Source organism: Barbus barbus, assembly GCF_936440315.1.
Source record: "Barbus barbus genome assembly, chromosome: 40".
NCBI lineage: Eukaryota > Metazoa > Chordata > Actinopteri > Cypriniformes > Cyprinidae > Barbus > Barbus barbus.
In genome coordinates this window covers 13,893,084-13,912,565 of record NC_136718.1, presented here as the reverse complement: position 1 = coordinate 13,912,565, position 19,482 = coordinate 13,893,084, and the positions used below count along the sequence as shown (strand labels likewise).

The 19,482-nt window shown below is 35.5% G+C and overlaps 1 protein-coding gene across 1 annotated transcript in view; it reads left to right on the top strand.

The window, feature by feature from the left end:
• Window positions 1-19,482, top strand: part of LOC306859868 (nucleolar complex protein 2 homolog) — a 36,990-nt gene that overhangs the window by 2,280 nt on the left and 15,228 nt on the right. Inside the window, exons 5-15 of the mRNA XM_079401245.1 lie at window positions 1,558-1,672; window positions 1,754-1,847; window positions 1,936-2,014; window positions 2,119-2,229; window positions 2,356-2,469; window positions 3,010-3,198; window positions 3,555-3,694; window positions 4,493-4,604; window positions 11,124-11,237; window positions 17,813-17,914; window positions 18,580-18,723. Coding sequence (XP_079257371.1) covers window positions 1,558-1,672; window positions 1,754-1,847; window positions 1,936-2,014; window positions 2,119-2,229; window positions 2,356-2,469; window positions 3,010-3,198; window positions 3,555-3,694; window positions 4,493-4,604; window positions 11,124-11,237; window positions 17,813-17,914; window positions 18,580-18,723 — 1,314 coding nt within the window. The remainder of the gene's footprint in view (window positions 1-1,557; window positions 1,673-1,753; window positions 1,848-1,935; window positions 2,015-2,118; window positions 2,230-2,355; window positions 2,470-3,009; window positions 3,199-3,554; window positions 3,695-4,492; window positions 4,605-11,123; window positions 11,238-17,812; window positions 17,915-18,579; window positions 18,724-19,482) is intronic.

Below are 19,482 nucleotides of genomic sequence, written 5' to 3'. Positions count from 1 at the left end.
ACTAATCCGTGAAATGAATGCTGAGGCAAATGAGTAGGACCCCATCAATACTGTTTAAAAGTGTAGGGTCAGTAATTTTTTTTGAAGAAGAAATTAATGCATTAAATTGATTTAAAAGACATTTCAAATGTTAAAAAATGCTTAAATTTTTTTAATAAATGCTGTCCTTTTGAAAATTTTATTCATCAAAGAATCCTAAAAAAAATAGAACCAGAAAAATGTTAAGTACAACTGTTTTCAACACTGATAAGAAATGGTATCTGAGCAGCAAATCAGCATATTAGAATGATTTTTAAGGATCATATGACACTGAAAAGTGGAGAAATGACTGCTGAAAATTCAGCTTAAACATTATAGCATAAACTGCCTTTTTAAATGTATTAAAATAGAAAAATGTTAAATTATAATAATTATAAAAACTGTATTTCTGATCAAACAGATGCAGCCTTGGTGAGCATAGAGACTCAACATTAAACACACACCACACCACAAAACCAGTCTTAAGGGTCGATTTTTAAAAATTGAGATTTATAAATCACCTGAAAGCTGAATAAATAAGCTTTTCGTTGATGTATGGTTTGTTAGGATTGGACAATATTTGGCCTGCGATGCAACTATTTGAAAATCTGGAATCTGAGGGTGCAAAAAAATATTAAATATAAATATTGAGAAAATCGCCTTTAAAGTTGTGCAAATGAAGTTCTTAGCAATGCATATTACTAATCAAAAATTAAGTTTAAACATACACTGTCCTCCAAAAGTTTGGAAACACCCCAACCTTCCTAAACTTTCCAACAAGACAATGAACCCAAGCACACTTCCAAGCTGTGCAAATCCTATTTGGAGAGGAAACAGTCAGCTGGCATCATGTCTGTCATGGAATGGCCTCTCCAATCACCAGACCTCAACCCAATTGAGCTACTATGGGAGGAACTGGAACGTGATGTCCGTAAGAAGTGTCCAACCAGTGTGAATCATCTTTGGGCAATCCTTCAGGAGGCTTGGAGTAGTATACAGTATCAAGTCAATGTTTGAATAAACTGACAGCTCGGAATCGGATGCCCAGATTATGCAGAGCTATAATAGCTGCTAATGGTGGATGTTTTGATGAATCGAAAATTTAAGTTTTTTTCTATGTATCAACTGTTTATGTAATAAAATGTTTTTGTAGTTTGTGTTGTCCTTTATCAGTGCAAAATTATCACAAATTAAAAAGGATTCATGCCAATATTGTCCAAAACCCCACTTTTCTAGGGTGTTTCCAAACTTTTGGAGGGCAGTGTATTTATGATAGTAAATTTACAAAATATCTCTAACATGATTTTTACTTAATAGCTTAATGATTTTTGGCTTAAAAGAAAAATCTATAATTTTGACCCATACAATGTATTTTGGCTATTGCTACAAATATTAGACCGGTTTTGTGGTCCAGGGTCATATATATATACTTTGTTTTGCTTCAAATCAAAGTTTGCAATGTAATCTGGAAGATGGTTGATTTGATTCATGGTTTAGAACTCTTTATTGAATTTTTTTTCCTAATGTTTTTCTTTCCAGAAAGAGCCCACGGCGAAACTGATTAGGGACATCACACAAGCCTTCAAGGCTGCCGTGGCGACAACGAAGGGTGACTCTGAGGAGCTGTGTCGATATACCATCTCAGACAGCGCGGGTAACTAACCAGCTTTTTTAGGACACTTGCATACAGAACCGAACATGTTTGTGCTCACTGACAGCCTGTTTCCAATTACAGTGTTCAATTCCCTCATCCTGTTCTGCATAAAGGACATGCATGCAGCTCTGAACAAAATGCTGAAGCTGAAAGCTCCAGAGAAAGGCCAGAAAAAGTAACATCTCTCTTCCTCCTGCTATATAGATAGATGCTTGAATCAGTCAGATTTCTTCACATAATATTGTGTTAATCTGTATTTTCAGATTAATACTTCCATCTTCAAGTCCCAGGTGGCAGAAAAATCAGGTTGATATTAAGATGTATATTGCTGGTGTTGTTCAGGTAGATTTTTCCCTACATGTTTTTTTTTTTTTTTCATTTATTTTTAGCCAGTTCATGAATTCCAGTGTTAACGTGTGATACAATTTAGTTTTTTTTCTTTTCAGCTCCTCTCCAGTTTAACCCAGTCCACAGTCGTAGCTGCAGTTCTCCGTCATGCCAACCAGATGGTACCATACTACCTGTGTCTGCCAAAACAATGCAGGCACTTTCTCAAAGTACGTACCACAAATCAATGACACTAACTTAAAGACAGAAATGGTGCTCAGTGCATTGACATGGATATTTTTAATCAAACAACAACAAAAGGTCAACAGCTGTGGTGTTTTTGTTTGTGACATTAGAGTCTGATCAAACACTGGAGCACAGGAGAGGAGACTGTGAGGGTTCTTGCCTTCCTGGCTCTCAACAAAATCTGTCGAAACAAACAGGAAATCTATCTAAACTCTGTTCTTAAGGTAAGTTAGATTTTACAACATATCATAAGGTTATTTCCCATGTGATGAGATTTGCACTAAATGTTCCTGTCATATATTGTTGTTTTCTCAAATAACATAAACAGCAAGAGAATAAGAGCTGACAAAAATAATGCTCACATACTAAACACTGAGTTGAATATTGAAATAGGTAGCATTTTTTAAAATGTTTTTAAAGCCTCTTATGCTCACCAAGGCTGCATTTATTTGATACAAAAAAAAATCCTGTGTTGGCAAATCATCATTACTCCATTTTTCAGTGTTACATGATCTTTCAGAAATCATTCTAATATGCTGATTCAGTACTTGAGAAACATTTATCATTACTATCTATCAGTTTTGAAAACAACTTTTTGAGATTTAGTGATACTTTTTCAGCATTCTTTGATCAATAGAAAGTTCAAAAGAATGAAATATAATTTTTTTTGCTGTTACTTTTGGTCTATTTCATACTTGCTGAATAAAATATGAAGAAATGCTAGTGATGATGTTCATTATTAACAGTGAGTTTTCTGTTTGCAGCAAATGTACATCGCCTATGTTAAGAACTGCAAGTTCACGTCACCCAACACTCTTCCCGTGATTAATTTCATGCAGCAGACTCTTGCTGAGATGTACTCACTGGACACACAGGTGTCCTACCAGCATGCCTTTATTTATATCCGTCAGCTAGCCATCCACCTCAGGAACGCCATTAATTTGAAGAAGAAGGTAGTTAGAAGTCTTGACCTGTATTCTTCTATGTTCAAAAATAAATAACTATTTGAAGTTAACGTGACAATAAATTTGACCACATTTGTTTTCTTAATCCTGATCTTATTGTGAACGATTCACCTGTGCTTGTTATTCCAAAGAAAGCTATTTTTTAAAATTGCTGTTTAAGAATCATTTGGCATTGTTGTAGCAAACTTTCATTCACACACAATCCAATCAGTTCTTGATTTAAAAAAAATGAGTCCAACCTTACATATATTTTTCCTTGTTTGGATATACTCCGTAACTAAGAAATACGTCCAATATATGTCAGCTTGTCTTGATTCAAGGTTTTCTGTTTTGTGCATCCTCAGGAGACATGTCAGTCCGTGTATAACTGGCAGTATGTGCACTGTCTGTATCTGTGGTGTCGGGTGTTGAGCACCATTTACCCCAGTGAAGTTTTGGAGCCGTTGATCTATCCACTGTCTCAAGTCATCATCGGCTGCATCAAGTATGAATGATTGTATTTTTTTTTGTTTGTTGATGTTTTTGCGTACTGCTATTTTTGCTCAGCAATCAGCATCTTTAAAAAGATATTTCACCCACTTTGAGTATATTACAGGAGTCAAATGGGCCAATGTGGTGCTTTTTTGTAATTTTTGGAGAGAGAGTCGTTAATGTAGGCCTGCATGATTAATCAAAATAAAATCGAAATTGCTATAGTTTGGTGTGATTATCAAATATATGCACTGCGTGTTTCAGAGTTCACTGTGTTCTTAAAGTACAACTATTATTTTTCTCTCAAGTACTAATTTACAGTGAATATTACAATAGTAATGTTTATTTTATTTTTTAGTAATTTTTAATTGTTTATTTAGTAGTAGTAGTAGTAATAATAGTAATTATTATTATTATTTTGTAGCCAGGTGTATAATTTGCACAAAAATTGTGCAGCCCTACAAACAAGCACATTTTAAATCGCTATCATAATTTGTTATCAGAAAAATCACAATTAAATTTTTTGGGGGGTGAGCCACTCTGTTAATGCCATTGAGTTACTGTCTTGACAGTGTTTTTACCAGCAAGTGGCGCCATTAACCACATTTAAATGTACAATTCTTAGTGTGTCGATTTGAGCTCAGAACTTCAGCTCTGAATATCGCATTACTTTTCTGCCTGCAAAAGTGAAGACCTAACAAAATATAAATTCGGATATTAAAAAAATTATGCTAAAAAATACACTTTATCTACTGTTTTCAGTTCATCTCTATCAAGTCAGGCTTCATTATGTGTTTGTGTGTATTTGTAGGCTTGTGCCCATCTCTCGGTATTACCCTCTGCGACTGCATTGTGTCAGAGTGATCATTCTGCTGTCTGCCAACACCAAGACATACGTGCCCGCCCTGCCCTTCCTGCTAGAGGTGAGACTGGCATATCATACCATCATCAACTGTTCTAATGTCTCCTTGCGTCTCCCAGGCTGTCTTGAATAAACAGGTTCTTGTGTGGGTGGACGTGGTTTGGGCATGAGTACTGTACCCACGGCGTTTGTCATCATGGTCGCCCTGCTTTTTTATAGTTAACTATAAAAAGACTTCTCCATGCTCTGACCTTTCATCACATTTGAAATACAATTACAAGAGTTCTTCCAATGAAAAATCTACCAACTAAAGGGTCAATTAATGTGTTCAACTAGCATAGGTTTTATACTTTAATATATGTTGTTGTTTTTTTTAAGTAGACTAATTAAGAAATGCAGGGGTTTAGCATGCTGTGCTTATGCTGCTAGAGTGCTAGAAGTTGGCTGTCTTCATCTCTTTTTTGTAACAAATGCACCATTTTTAATCAGTTTTAAGGTAGTTTCTTTTTTCTCCTTATTCAGTTACATTTATTTAGGCAATGCTATTGTAAAACATTAACCAACAGCCAAATACACGACTGTTCAAAAGTTAAAATAAGAATTTACATACTAATATTAATATTGCAGTAATATAATATATAAATAGAATTAATGTTTCAGTTAACCAAAAATAATTAAATTCCGATGTAAGCAGCTCTAAAAAGAAACGGGGTGTATTTACTCTAAGAACAAATAGACCAATTTGTTAGCAGAGGCTATTTACATTAACTCAGCCCTCCAATGTGATTAACAGAACTGAAAAAGACACGTGTCTTTCTGTAGAATCAGTGGCTCAGTGAGTAAAAGACGTGAGATGTGTGCTGTTGATGCGAGCGACCCGAGTTCGATCCTGACTTTTGTCAAACTCCTTTTCCTATCACATACCAGATCAGAAAGGTGTTTATTTTCAATGAAAAATTAAGTAAATATTTGAAAAGTTGCGATTAAACGGCTCATTAATAAGACAGTGTGCTTAGTTGTAGGTAGGTTTTTGTTCCAATAAAATGGTGTTCATCAATTAAAATGTATGATAATTTACAGTCAATATGTTATTGCATACTGTTTTATAATGTACTACAGTATAAATATCTGCCATCTAACTACTATTTACACACCTGTTGCTAAAGAAAATGCTGCTATTTTAGTGTAAACATCATTTATCATTATTTGCACTGTGCAACTAGAATATATCACTTTTTCCACTTAGTTTAACTGCCAAAAATATTGTTCAGTTAAAGACCGCTCATTCAGTTCAGTCTATAGCCTATGTAAAGTTTTTCAGTTATGAAATGAGTTCAATTGGCCGATATTGTTTACTAGTATGAAGCCTTAATAACAAGCCTTTGTAAAAAAGAATAGTTATCAGATTTGTTTGTAAGGTAACAACCTTCACAGCTGTGCTGAATTAATGTTTGTGTTTGTCATGTAACAATTAAGCATACTACTCTGAAACATTTGTTGCTTATTGTATACTGATTCACACACTATTCTTTAAAAAATAGTAGGCAGTATACACTGTGTACTAAGCAGTAAGCAAGTATGCCATTTCGAACACAGTCCAAGTGTGCCGCACAAGTCTTGAAAAGTGAAGCCAGAGCGTTTCGATCACCCCCAGGTGACTGGAAGTAGTATAGGTCATAAACCCCGCCCTCTCCATGTAATCTAAATGGACGGGTGACAAACTAAATAATCAAATTACACTTCAAATAAATTTTTTCCAAAGACGTTTTCTGTCATTTTAGGTAGTTCTTAGCATGCTGGTGCATGTTCAAGTGTTCATTTTTCTACCAAGTTTGCTTTCAATTAGTTATTTGGTGTTATAAAAATGGGGTGTAGTGTCATGATTGTGAGCTTGCAGTTGGGTCTGAGGGAGTTTGGTGCAGACTTGGGTGTCATTTTCGCAAGATGACCGCAGCCATACCGAGAATGTTTTGGCTTCACTTTTCTACAGTAGAAAGAAGTGGAGACGTGTTGTCCATCTTCTTTACAGTCTATGGTTGTGACATCGACATAAATAAAACGGGAACAAAAACTTTATTGACTTAAATCAACTATGACTAAAACTCAGATCCAGCCATATTTATTCAATTTAGAATCAGATCCCGACGGCTTCCGTAACCTAAATGAAACACGTTGATGGGTGTGCTCTTGTTCTCGCTCTGGTTGATGCGTGCGCGTGCACTTCCTAGATAAGTGACCCTGTTTAAGGAATTCGATTTATGACATCGTACAGGGTCATACTCGGAAAAAAACTTTCCAAAACTTATACGAACCCTGAAGGAGTCTCTGGCAGAAATACTCCATCATACGCCCAACTTGTTTTTTGAGACTTTGGTCATGTTTAGCATGAGAATCCAACTCTTTAGCCATGTAAATATCTCAGAATGCATGAAACGGCATTAGACATCCACTTTAAATAAATGCTGTTGTTTTTAATTTTGGAAAAAATGTGTATTGATTTCCACAAAAATATTGTGCAGCACCACTGTTAATAAGAATTGTTTCTTGAGCACCAAATCAACATATTAGAATGATTTCTGAAGGGTCATGTGACACTGAAGACTGAGTAATGATTCTGAAAATTCAGCATTGCCATCACAGGAATAAATTACATTTATACATTATTTATATATATATATATATATATATATATATATATATATATATATATATATAACATTATTGTTTTACTGTATTTTTAATCAAATAAAGCAGTCTTCGTGAGTAAAAGTGTGACCCCACACTTTTAAACCGTAGTTTAGCTATTTATGGAAACTCCCATTTAACCACTTTTCACAATCCAGTTGATTCTTAATGGATAAAACCTCAAACTTGTAAATCTCTCAGATTACAGAACTATCATGGGTTGTTAAAAGGAATCAGAATTCATGTTTTTTGAACATGAGAACTTGTACAATACAGACGCTCCCTAACATCACATCTGATTGGGGTCTGGTGGAGCCTAATTATACAGATTAGTCGTTCCAAAAACCCACCAACTAGTCGCTATTGGAAAATTAAAAACCAAAAAGTAAGACGAGACAAGCTACCTAAACCGTCGACAAGCTTTGAATTAAAGACTAAAAGATAAAAGACACCAGAGATCAGAGTATGCGGTCTGCATGAATGCGCATCCTAATGTGTGCGAACGCTGCACGTTTTCGTTTTTGGGAGAAGTAGAGGTCACAAACTGTCAACATTTTCCACAGTGTGAGGCGGGTGACAAAATGTGTGTGTTTGTGTGTGGCTGGCGTGGGCCCCTGCGGTGACAGCTGTTGTGAGAATAGAAGCGTGGAGGCGACAGCAGCCGAGACCAACGGAAGGGAGGGATGGGGACGGGGGGACGGGGTGGGGGTGGTCACTGCTTGGCTGTGATCTCCCACCAGTCCTGACCATACTGCGATAAAGCCTGGGGGGGAAGAGCGTACGTGTGTGTCCGTGTGTGTGAGGGAGGTCTGTGGTTCTCACTCAGCTCTCAAACGTGTTGCGCAGACCACATCCTCTGTCAGTGTGGCGACTGACTCCCAGCGACCCCCTTCTTGCTCCCTGTGTTTATTTGTGATGCAGTCCACTTCCTGTTTTCGCGCTCATGTTAAAAAGTAGGCGTGTAACGAAGTAGGGCATGTCTCTCTCTTTATTTTTTCTCTTTTCCCGCTCTTTCTCCCTCTCTCTCTTTATCTGTGCTCTATGATTTCAAGCTTCCTGTTGCAGTAGCCCCTGAGCGTATCAGGTTGGGACCATGCGCCACCACTTCCTCCTGTGTCCCGCAGGCCGACACCACATCCGTTGTTTGCACAGACCGGCCGTCCATGAGCACACACACACACACGCACCTCGCTGGTTCTAGATGACCTCGTCAAGCACTTTCAACTGCTCTCAAATGCGGAAGCACAGAGAGAAGTCATAGCCATGTACCAAAGTATGCAGGCTGACTGCAACTTTCAGTTATTAGTTCTGAAGAAAGTGTAGTAGTTATTATATAAGTAGTAGTGTTTTATTTATATATATATATTAGTTATAGTGAAAAGCATTCATTCTAATGGTCTTTGCACACTCAAGTCTGAAATTCTTGTCAGAAATTTTCGCTTGTTAAAAAATAAATACGACCTCACGTTGTGTCAATCACGTTTACACACGGTCTCCGAAACTTTCATTCGTCATAATAAATTCGGATCAGGTCCAATTTTCTGCATCTTCGCATCCGTAGCAAGCATTTTGATGCAAGGATGATGAATATGAAAAAACACATACGCAAAATTTCTGACTCAGTTTGCAAGGACCTTTATATGTTGCCTGCAAAAATGTGGTTTATGAGAAAAATGTTTATATTAATTAAAAATCCACCAAGTTACTATTACTACACTGCATGTATTTGATCACATAGTTTTGCACTTACAGCTTTAATAAACTTATAAAAAATATATAAAATAAAATTAATAAACAAAATAAATGGGAAATCTGATTGATTTTAATCAATGAATCAGTTAATAATTTTTTTGACAATAATTCTCAACAATAATCATTTGATTAAGAATACAGTAAAGACAGCAATATTATGAGATACTGTTACAGTTTAAAACAACTGTTTTCTGTTTCAATATACTTAAAAGTATCATTTATTCCTGTGATGATTTTTCAAGCAGCCGTTATGCCAGTGTTCAGTGTCACAGAAATCATTCTAATATGCTGATTTGTTGCTCAAGAAGCATTTCTTATAATTATCAATGTTGAAAACAGTTGTGCTGCTTAACATTTCTAGAAAGTTCAAGAGAGCAGCATTTGTTTGAAATAAAAAATGTTGTAACATTAGAAATAGTTTTACTGTCACTTTTGATCAGTTTAAAGTCCTTGCTGAAAAAAGGTATTAATTTCTTTAAAATTGTAAAAAATTATTAATCTCTATTGAACAGTACTATAAATCCAAAATAATGAGCAATGAGACAAATTAAACAAAAGACTACTGCTTAAATGCATCTGATAAAGGACTGGATAAAGATCACCCCTCCTCCTGACCGCAAACAGAATGGTAGTGTAAAAAAACTAAATTATAATTTCAGACCTTGCAGGTCTCTTTGTAGCAAATAGGGCTACACGATATTGGAAAAAAACTCACATTTCTGCGATTTTGCGATTATGGAAAAAAACAAACAAAAAAAAAACAGATGACTTGAAAAGCTCTATTTGGAAAAAAAAATCAATGATTGGGGTGATTTTGTGGGTGAGTAAATCAGCATAGAAAAATAAACATAGACAAATATAATAGAGCAAAGATATAAAATAAATAAAAAGTGCTTTATATTTTTCCAGTAAGTCTAACAGTATTCAGGTATACTGGTTGAATAATCAAATGTAAAATAACACTGCATAGTCTTCACTGTATAAATTAAATCTAATAAATCTGTGTTAAAGCTACAAAAGTGATTTTTCTCTGTGTTTTGTTGTTTGATTAACATTCATGACACAGACAGCCTTAGGAACATTAAACTGCTGTGAACCTATACTATCTAATTTCTTTGTCAATTGTTTACCTTCACCTAAGCACAGCGCGACAAAATACTATAGAACGCATAATAATCAGTGATGCTGTCTACACTGGATGTTGCACGACACGGCAAATTCCCGCGAGTAAATCCCTCGTTCTTTTTATGACTTAGGCTACTGACACAAAGTTCATAGGATTTGCAGTGGTCGCTTTATTGCGTCCAGTATAGACAGCGCAGGGCGGCGCGATGCGGCATGACAACTGTCGTGAAAACAATCAGTATAAATTAATGATCAGTATACTAAAAATCGCACATCCTGCGATGTGACTATCGCGGATGTGCACATCGCGATATCGATGCTGAAACGAAAGTGTTCATATTAAATGCTATGCTGCTGTTTATCACTAGGTTTTTGATTTGGTTATGTAAATTAGGTTGTACCTAGATTTATTTAGTGAAAAGTCTGTATTTAGTGGAAACTTGTCTGTGAAGTTAAGTGTTACCCTATTTGATAACTTGTACCTTATTTTTTTTAGGGCCATATAAATGCTGCTCATCTGATTTTATTTTATTAAAAATAAAAATACACCTTGGCCCCTGAAATAGATTCAGTTATTTGATACAATCATATATACTATGATTCTATTTTTGTTCTCGTACTACTACTTTTTTCAAGATACTTCAGGTCCTTGTACCTATTGTTTTGTGCATTCATTCATATAATTTCTCTCATAATATTTATTTTACTCCTGTAGATCAGTTAATGAAGAAGTAGTTCATCCGTATGTTTCGTGTTATAGTTAGCCTCAATATGATGGAAAAAGGGTTTAACTATTTGCGTGACTTTTTGCATGGGCAGCTAGTTTCAGAGAAGCTTCCCCAACACTTGTCTGTACACCTGACTTAGTTACTATAAGCCCTTGAGTTATTCTACGATTTTTGTTTGTCTGAATAATCAGTGGGCTACTGCTCTAGTCTTGTTTTATTTGTGTTTTTCTGTGCATGCATGTCTGTGGTGCGATGCTCTGATGTATCTGTTTGTTCACTCTGCTCCTCAGATCCTGCAACAGGAAGACTTCAATAAGAAACCAGGCCGCATGAGTATAAAGCCCATCAATTTTGCAGTGATCCTCAAACTCAGCAAGACCAATCTCCAAGAGAAGGCTTATAAGGTGACACATCCTGTACTACTTTGAGTTTCAGACCTTCATGAATTCTTCATGTTCTTTCAGTTTATGACTACGTATGTATACTAAGCCTGTCAGAATTAATGTGTTAACATGTGGTTAATTGAAAACTATTTAATGCGTTTAATACTTTAAAGGGATAGTGCACCCAAAAATGTAATTTTCTAAAAGCATGTGGACTTTATTCCTTCATTCTTCTGAAGTTGTATGATAGCTTTGTCAGAAACTGACTAAAATATTACAAATTTTCTCTAAAAAAAATCTTTACTTTCATACTTGCTTTTCTTGGTGCTTTCATGGAAGTTCATGAGAAAAGTGACTATGTATAATTTGTTAATCAATTAATCAGTTGGCCAGTAATTTAAAAAGTGAAATTGAAAAATTTAACAAAACTTAAACATTTATTTTTATATATATATATATATATATATATATATTTATTTATTTATTTATTAGTGCTGTCAATCGATTAAAAAATGTAATCGCGTTAATCACAGTCCTGGACAATACTAGGATTTACCTGTAAATGTGTTGAAATAAAGAAATGCATGACAAACTAGTTAAAGGAAACATAACCTTTCACACCTCCGCCAGGTATGAGACATAATCCTTATTATTCTTTTGTTTTAATTCAGCCATTATCAGCCTTTATACTGGCAATAAAACATTTACCAAGCCACATCGCTTCAATCCCAGTACACATTTACCCAACTATTATCAAAAGTATTTCTAAATGAATAACAACAAAACATTTTCTTACATGAAGTATTATGACAAAATGCATTATGAAGAAGAATTGGATCTGTTCTGCAGGTGCGTTAGAGCTAACATTAGCATCATGCTACATAAGGCAATTAATGAGATTAATAGTACACTTTTACTCAGAACTCACTTTAAACCACCATCGAGTGTTTGCAATAACTTCCTTTTGCGATCACATGTATATATTTTGAGCGGCCGCGGTACATTATAAAAGTAGCCCAAAAAACCACAACCCATGGCTCTGTAATTTTTCCCGCGACTGTACTTTCAAAATAGCCCAATTGTGCGGGAAAACCGCGACCCTGGCAACACTGGTTCGCTGTACCCTTATATCACATATGAGTATACATATTTCTCGCGCAATGTCTCTCTCTCTCTCTCTCTCTCTCTCTCTCTCTCTCGCTCTCTCTCTCTCTCTCTCTCTCTCTCTCTCGCTCTCTCTCTCTCTCTCTCTCTCTCGGACACACTCGCTCTCTCTCTCCGCGTTCACTTCACTGTTGTCTAGCCCGGCACCTTATAATCACACAATCCCTGCGTCCCAATGTGCATACTATACACCCTATCTGCCCTAAATAGTATTGAAAATTACTAATATCACATAGAATTTAGGATGGATAGTGCGCACATTGGGACGCAGGACATGATTTCCTTCCGCGCTGCAATGACGGCAAAAAGTTGGGGTCAAACCTTATCAAACGATTAATTTGCGTTAAAAAAATATTAACGCGTTAAAATTTTTAGATTAATCACATGCGTTAACGTTGACGGCCCTAATATATATATATATATATATATATATATATATATATATATATATACAGATATACAGTCATGGCCAAAAATATCGGCACCCTTGGTAAATATGATCAAAGAGGTCTGTGAAAATGAATCTGCATTGTTAATCCTTTTGATCTTTTATTTAAAAAATTCACAAAAATCTAATCTTTCATTGGATGATAAGAATTTAAAATGAGGGGAAATATCATTATGAAATAAATGTTTTTCTCAAATACACGTTGGACACAATTACTGTTAGGGCACCCCTAGAAATTCTTATGAGTAAAATATCTCAGAAGTATAATTCCCATTCATATTCACAATTTTGAGCACTCCAGGGTGATTATGAACATGAAATTATCCAGCCATGGCTTCCTGTTTCACAGAAATATAAATGGGAGGGAAAACAAAGTCCAAATACCCTTAATCATCCATCACAATGAGAAAAACCAAAGAATATATTTCTGATGTGCAGCAAAAGATAATTGAGCTTCACAAATTAGTGAAGTGGCTTTAAGAAAAGAGCTAGAGCAGTGAAAATTCCCATTTCCACCATCAGGGCAATAATTAAGAATTTCCAATCAACATAAAATATTACGAATCTGCCTGGAAGAGGATGTGTGTCTATATCGTCCTAATGCACGATGAGAAGGAGAGTTTGAGTGGCTTAATACTCTCCAAGGACCACAGCTGGAGAATTGCAGAAAATAGTTGAGTCTCGGGGTCAGAAAACCTTAAAAAAAAAAAAAAAAAATGTCAAACAGCACCTACATCACCACATGTTATTTGTGAGGGTTTCAAGAAAAATTCTCCTAGCTCATCCATAAACAAGCTCCAGCATATTCAGTTATCAGACACGACTGGAACTTCAAATGGCACTGGCTTTTATGGTCAGATGAAACTAAAAAATGAGCTTTTCACAGGGATAAAAAGTACCCCTTGTGCACAATGAAATATACTGCTGTATTTTTAATGTTGTGGGCCTTTATTTCTGCTGGAGGTCCTGGACATCTTGTTTAGACACATGGCATCATGGATTCTATCAAATACCAACAGATAAAAAAATCAAGTGACTGACTCTGTTAGAAATCCTGTTAGAAATCTTATAATGGGCCATGTTTGGATCTTCCAACCGTACAATAATCCAAACACAAACCTCAAAAACAACACAAAAATAGGTCACTTGAACCCTGTAGAAAATGAGTGAGGTGAACTGAAGAGAAGAAGCACCGTCATGGAGCTGTGAATCTAAAGGGTCTGGAGAGAATCTGGATGAAGGAATGGTCTCTGATCTCTTGTCAGGTGTTCTCTAACATCATCAGGCATTATAGGAGAAAATTTAGAGCTGTTAAACTGGCAAATGGAGGTTTCAAAAAGTATTGAATAAAAGGGTGCCGTTAATTGTGGCCAATGTGTATTAGAGAAAAACATTTATTTCATAATGATATTTCCCCCATTTTAAATTCTTATTATCCAATGAAAGGTTAGAATAAAAAAATATTTTAATAAAAGATCAAAAGGATTAACAATGCAGATTAATTTTCCCAGCCGCCTTTGATATATTTACCAAGGGTGCCGATAATTTTGGCTATGACTGTATATATACTCTATATAATATTATTTCTATTTTTTGCTCACTTTTTTTTGTCACCATCAAACTGTTTTGGAGCATGATTGAACTTTTATTGTTGATTTATATTTTTTATAAGGTATACTACATTTTTAATGTTAAGTCTATTAATCTCACCTAGGTTGCATGTATTTGATTAAAAAAATTTGATAAGAAATATTTTGATGTATTACAATTCAAAATAACTACATATATTCTATTCGAATATATTTTAAAATGTAATTTATTCTTGTGATTGCAAACCTGAATTTTCAGCAGCCTTTTACTCCAGTCTTCAGTGTCACAAGATGCTTCAGAAATCATTCTATGCTGATTTGCTGCTCAAGAAACATTATTGTTACATTATTACTACTTATTATTACTACAGACGTTGAAAACAGTGGTGCTGCTTTTTTGTAGAAAACATTTTCAGGATTCTTTGATGAATATAATATATAACATTAGAAATATTTTACTGTAACTGTTGATCAATTTTATGAGTCCTCTCTGAATAGAAGTATTATTTCTTTAAAAAAAAAAAACTTACTGACCCCAAACTTTTGACCAGTAGTGCAAATCCAAAATAATGAGCAAAGAGTCATATTAAAATGAAACACAAGACAATCACTTAAATGCATCAGATAAAGGATCAGCCCTCCTCCTGGGCCAGGAGCCTGTCTTCATGCTGACTGGCTGTAACTAGATGGAGGTTAGGAGATGAAAGCCCAAACACGCTGCTACACAGGCTAAAGCGCCGCACGCCGTGTCGCTGCCAAGAGGATTGCCACACAAGCTGCAGGGATTATCCTGTTCTCCTGGTTGGCACGGGGAAGCTTTCCAGTATGTTCACCCAGGCCAAGTCACCACAGCCACAGGCCCCCCGAGACGCCGCTCCACCCTTGCTGTCTAGGATCTCTGTCTGACTTACTAAATCTTAAATATTTCCTGACTAGTAAGGGCAGTTACGAGCAGGGTTTTCCCATTTCCATTGTGGAGGAATGCGTTTGCGAAGGCTGCGGCAGTGAATTTTAGGTAGGGCAGAGGATTTAGGTCCGATCCCTGCACTAAACCGGGTCAGGATTAGTTTGAATGCTTGTATGCCAGGTGTTGAGTAGAGATGTGAATACTCTGTGGGGGGCAGGGCAGCCATTTCTTTGTAGGGCATAAACTGATTGACTGCTGTTTTTTCCATGTATGTTACCTCAGGAACAGGTGTCATTTGTAATGGACATTAGTGCTACTGGGACTGGGTTTTATTTTTTATTTTTGTGTTAGATAGACACAAGAGTTTTTGACATTCATGCCTCCCATCTGTAAACGCCACCAGTATGTCTCCAACTTGAGACGTTTTTAAGTTATCCATTAAAATGGATTGCATTTACACTACCGTACAAAGATTTGGGTCATTAAGATTTTTTTTGTTGATAGAAATTAATACTTTTATTAAGAAAGGGTGCATTAAATTGATTAAAGGTGACTGAAGACATTCAATAAACAATCTTATAAATAAAAGATTTATATTTGAGATAAATTCTGATAAATTACACTTTAAAATATATTAAAATGGACATTTTAAATTGTAATATTTTACGATATTACCATTTAACTGTATTTTTGATTATATAAATGCTGGATTGGTAAACATTAGAAAACATCAAACTGTTGAAAATACCACTGCCTGTTGCCCTGTGTAATAAAAGTTAGTTTTTTACTCGACTAAAACCCAATGTTCCTGAAAATACAGTGATTACAGTTCCGAACCCTGAACAAAGATGTTTGTCTAAAAGTGAAAGAAATCATGAACTGATAAAGCAAAATTCCTTTTGATCTTTTGACATATTGTACTATTAAAAACATTCTCCAAGTTTCAAAGTCAAAACGTTCTCGTTAGTCTAAAAACAGCTTATATTGAATCCAATCTTCCAAAATGACAGGTTGTGGAATGTACCGCTCTATCACGTAAAAGTGTGGCTAAACACCACCTCTGCAGAAGAAGATTGACATCACTGTCTCTTTAGCCCCACTGATCCGCACATGCAGTGTGAATAACGAAAGAGGTGAACGCGCAGGTCTGTGCAGAAACCAAACGATAAAGTTGCTCCGAAGACAACAAGATTGTGCAGTGCCAAGTTGTTGAAAAACACAACACGTCTTTGCATTGCCTTCCTTCTGAAACCAAAATTAGGAAGTTTCAGAAAACGTCAGTAAGAACTCTGTCCTTTGTTTACTTTATTTTACCGCAAATTCGTTTACAAACAAATACAATTGGGATTTTCAGAAAAACTGAAACTAAAAGACGATGCTGTGCTGACTAGATTAGATCTGGCAGTAATGTCAACACACAAATGTGAGTAACTGTTTTTGTGTTGTCACTATTGCTTTGTCTGTTAAACAGATCGTTTGATATAGTATCATTAATAACATAAGTAGACTTCAGAGAAAAGTACAAAATAATAAAAAAGGCTGTTCATGTTCACTCCTTTAAATCCAAATCCAACCATTAAAAATGAGCATAAACAGATGCTGTTGAAAGCCTGAAACTAATTCTATGTTATGTGTTATGTGAACGTAGACAGTACTAGCTACTCCAGTCTAATGTCAGACCGCATTTCGCAACGCAGGTACGTGTTACATTGCAAGCAAGACAGGCTATAGGGGATGCTAGCTTAAACTGTTCAAGGGGACCCTGCTTCCTATCCTACCTCGCACCAGGCCCCGCGTCAGCAAAGGACAGCCCTGGTCATGTGAGAAGCACTGCAGAAGACATGAGCGCAGTGGTCAAAGACATCAGTAGAAAAATGCAAATCTGTGTGGTTATAACAGTTTAAAGACTAAATTCAATATATGTGACCCTGAACCACAAAACCAGTCTTAAGTCACTGGGATATATTTGTAGCAATAGCCAAAAATACAAATTGTATCCTTTTATGCCAAAAATCATTAGGACATTAAGTAAAGATCATGTTCCATGAAGATATTTTGTAAATTTCCCTCTGTAAATATATCAAAACTTCATTTTTTATTAGTAATATGCATTGCTAAGAACTTCATTTGGACAACTTTAAAGGCGATTTTCTCAATATTTATATTTTTTTGCATCCTCAGATTCCAGATTTTCAAATAGTTGTATCTCAGCCAAATATTGTCCTAACAAACCATACATCAATGGAAAGCTTATTTATTCAGCTTTCAGATGATGAAAATTTTGAAAAATTGACACTTATGAATTGTTTTGTGGTCCAGGGTCACATATTAATATCAATTTCCCTGAAATCATTAACACATGAAGTTCTATGGTGTAGAAATTTGAAGGTAACTCATCGTCTGCTCCCTGTTCACATGGTATGTTTCTGGTCCATGAATGCATCCTATGTGTTGATTAGTGAATGTTTATGTGTTTTCACTGTTTCAGGATGGTCTAGTGGAGCAGTTGTATGACCTCATTCTGGAGTACTTCCACACACAGGCCTGCTCCATTGGCTTCCCTGAGCTGGCTTTGCCCACCATCGTTCAGGTACTGTTCTCACTCACTCTGGAATAAGCTTAGACTTAATCACTTTCCTTCCTAACATTTACTACATCGCCAACAGGTCATAATAAGTGAAAGTTATGGAGCGTGCTCAACAGTTGTATTTAATGGATCCTTTTAGTCCTCACACCTTAACAAACACATCCTGACACTTACCCTAGCGACACAGCACACACATATACCACAATGTTCACACTAACACAGCACACAAACACACAGGCTATAGGGGAAAAGCCAGCTTCTTTCACCATTACTTCTTTCAGCCCTCTCTCTTTCTCTCTCACACACACACACACACACACACACACACACATACACATACACACTCTGGCCACATCCTCTGTTCTGGCCAAAACCGAGCTTTCCTTGCTGCTGTTTAAAAATCCGGTTTTGAATATTTATTCTTTTGGCCCAGGCAGGTTTATTTATAATATCCACTCCCGTTTCTTCTGTACCTTTCATTGGCAGAATTAAAAAAAAATTGGAAATTGAATCTGTACAGAGAGTTTCTAGAGATATATTAATGTTTCTCTTTGAGAATAGTTAAAAATTCGTCCTGCATGTGAGTCTGTGTTCACAAAATTTTTGTGACATTTCATTTGTTTGCTCTTTTCCCTACTGTTTCTCATGCATCATGTTGGTCTCCTCAGCTGAAAGCCTTCTTGAAGGAATGCAAAGTGGCCAATTACTGCAAGCAGATGCGCCAGCTGCTGGAAAAGATACAGGAGAACTGCAGCTACATCACAGGGCGAAGGCAGAAAGCTGCTTTTGGCGTGGCTGATGTCACAGCTGTGGTGAGTACATGAAATTGTGTAGATTTTTTTTTTTCACCAGGAAAGGGGCAAACTGTTGTTGAAGTCAATATGAAATCACAATGGATGCATTACAGCTATCTTATAATCTTTGAGCAAAATGTAGGCCTTGTATCAATCAGCCACACAGATGGGGAACAGTAATATTAACCATTAATATAAAAGTTCAACAAAAACCAGTAAAATCCTGTTAAATGCAAGATGCAATCAAGTCCCACCTTATATTATTTTTCAAATGTTTTTTCACTTGAAAATTCCTGTAGAGGAGTATACCGCCATTCCTACCTCAATTTTATAATTCATGATGTTATATATCAATTAAATATTATATTTATTAACTTTTATATATATTTATTTATAAATGTTATACAATGGTTTATATTTTATAAACCCAATACAATTAATTCATACTGTCTACTCAAATCATTAAAATATTGTTATATATTATTATTTATATTTGTTTCTGCATTTGTAATTTTTCTGTGCAGCGGGGTTATTTTAATATCACTGATTTTTTTTTTTATAGTTTGCATTAATTCGTTTTTTTTGGTTTGTTTTTTGTTTTTTTCTGTTTTCATTTTAATTTTAGTTAAAATTGTAGTAATTTTGTTGTTTGTCACTTTTATCAGATTTTGCTTTAGTCTATATTTTCATTAGTCTATCTATGGTTTAATTTTGTCAGTTTTAGTTATTTTAGTACATCAAGATAAAATAAATGAACATGAGAAATTATGTAAATGT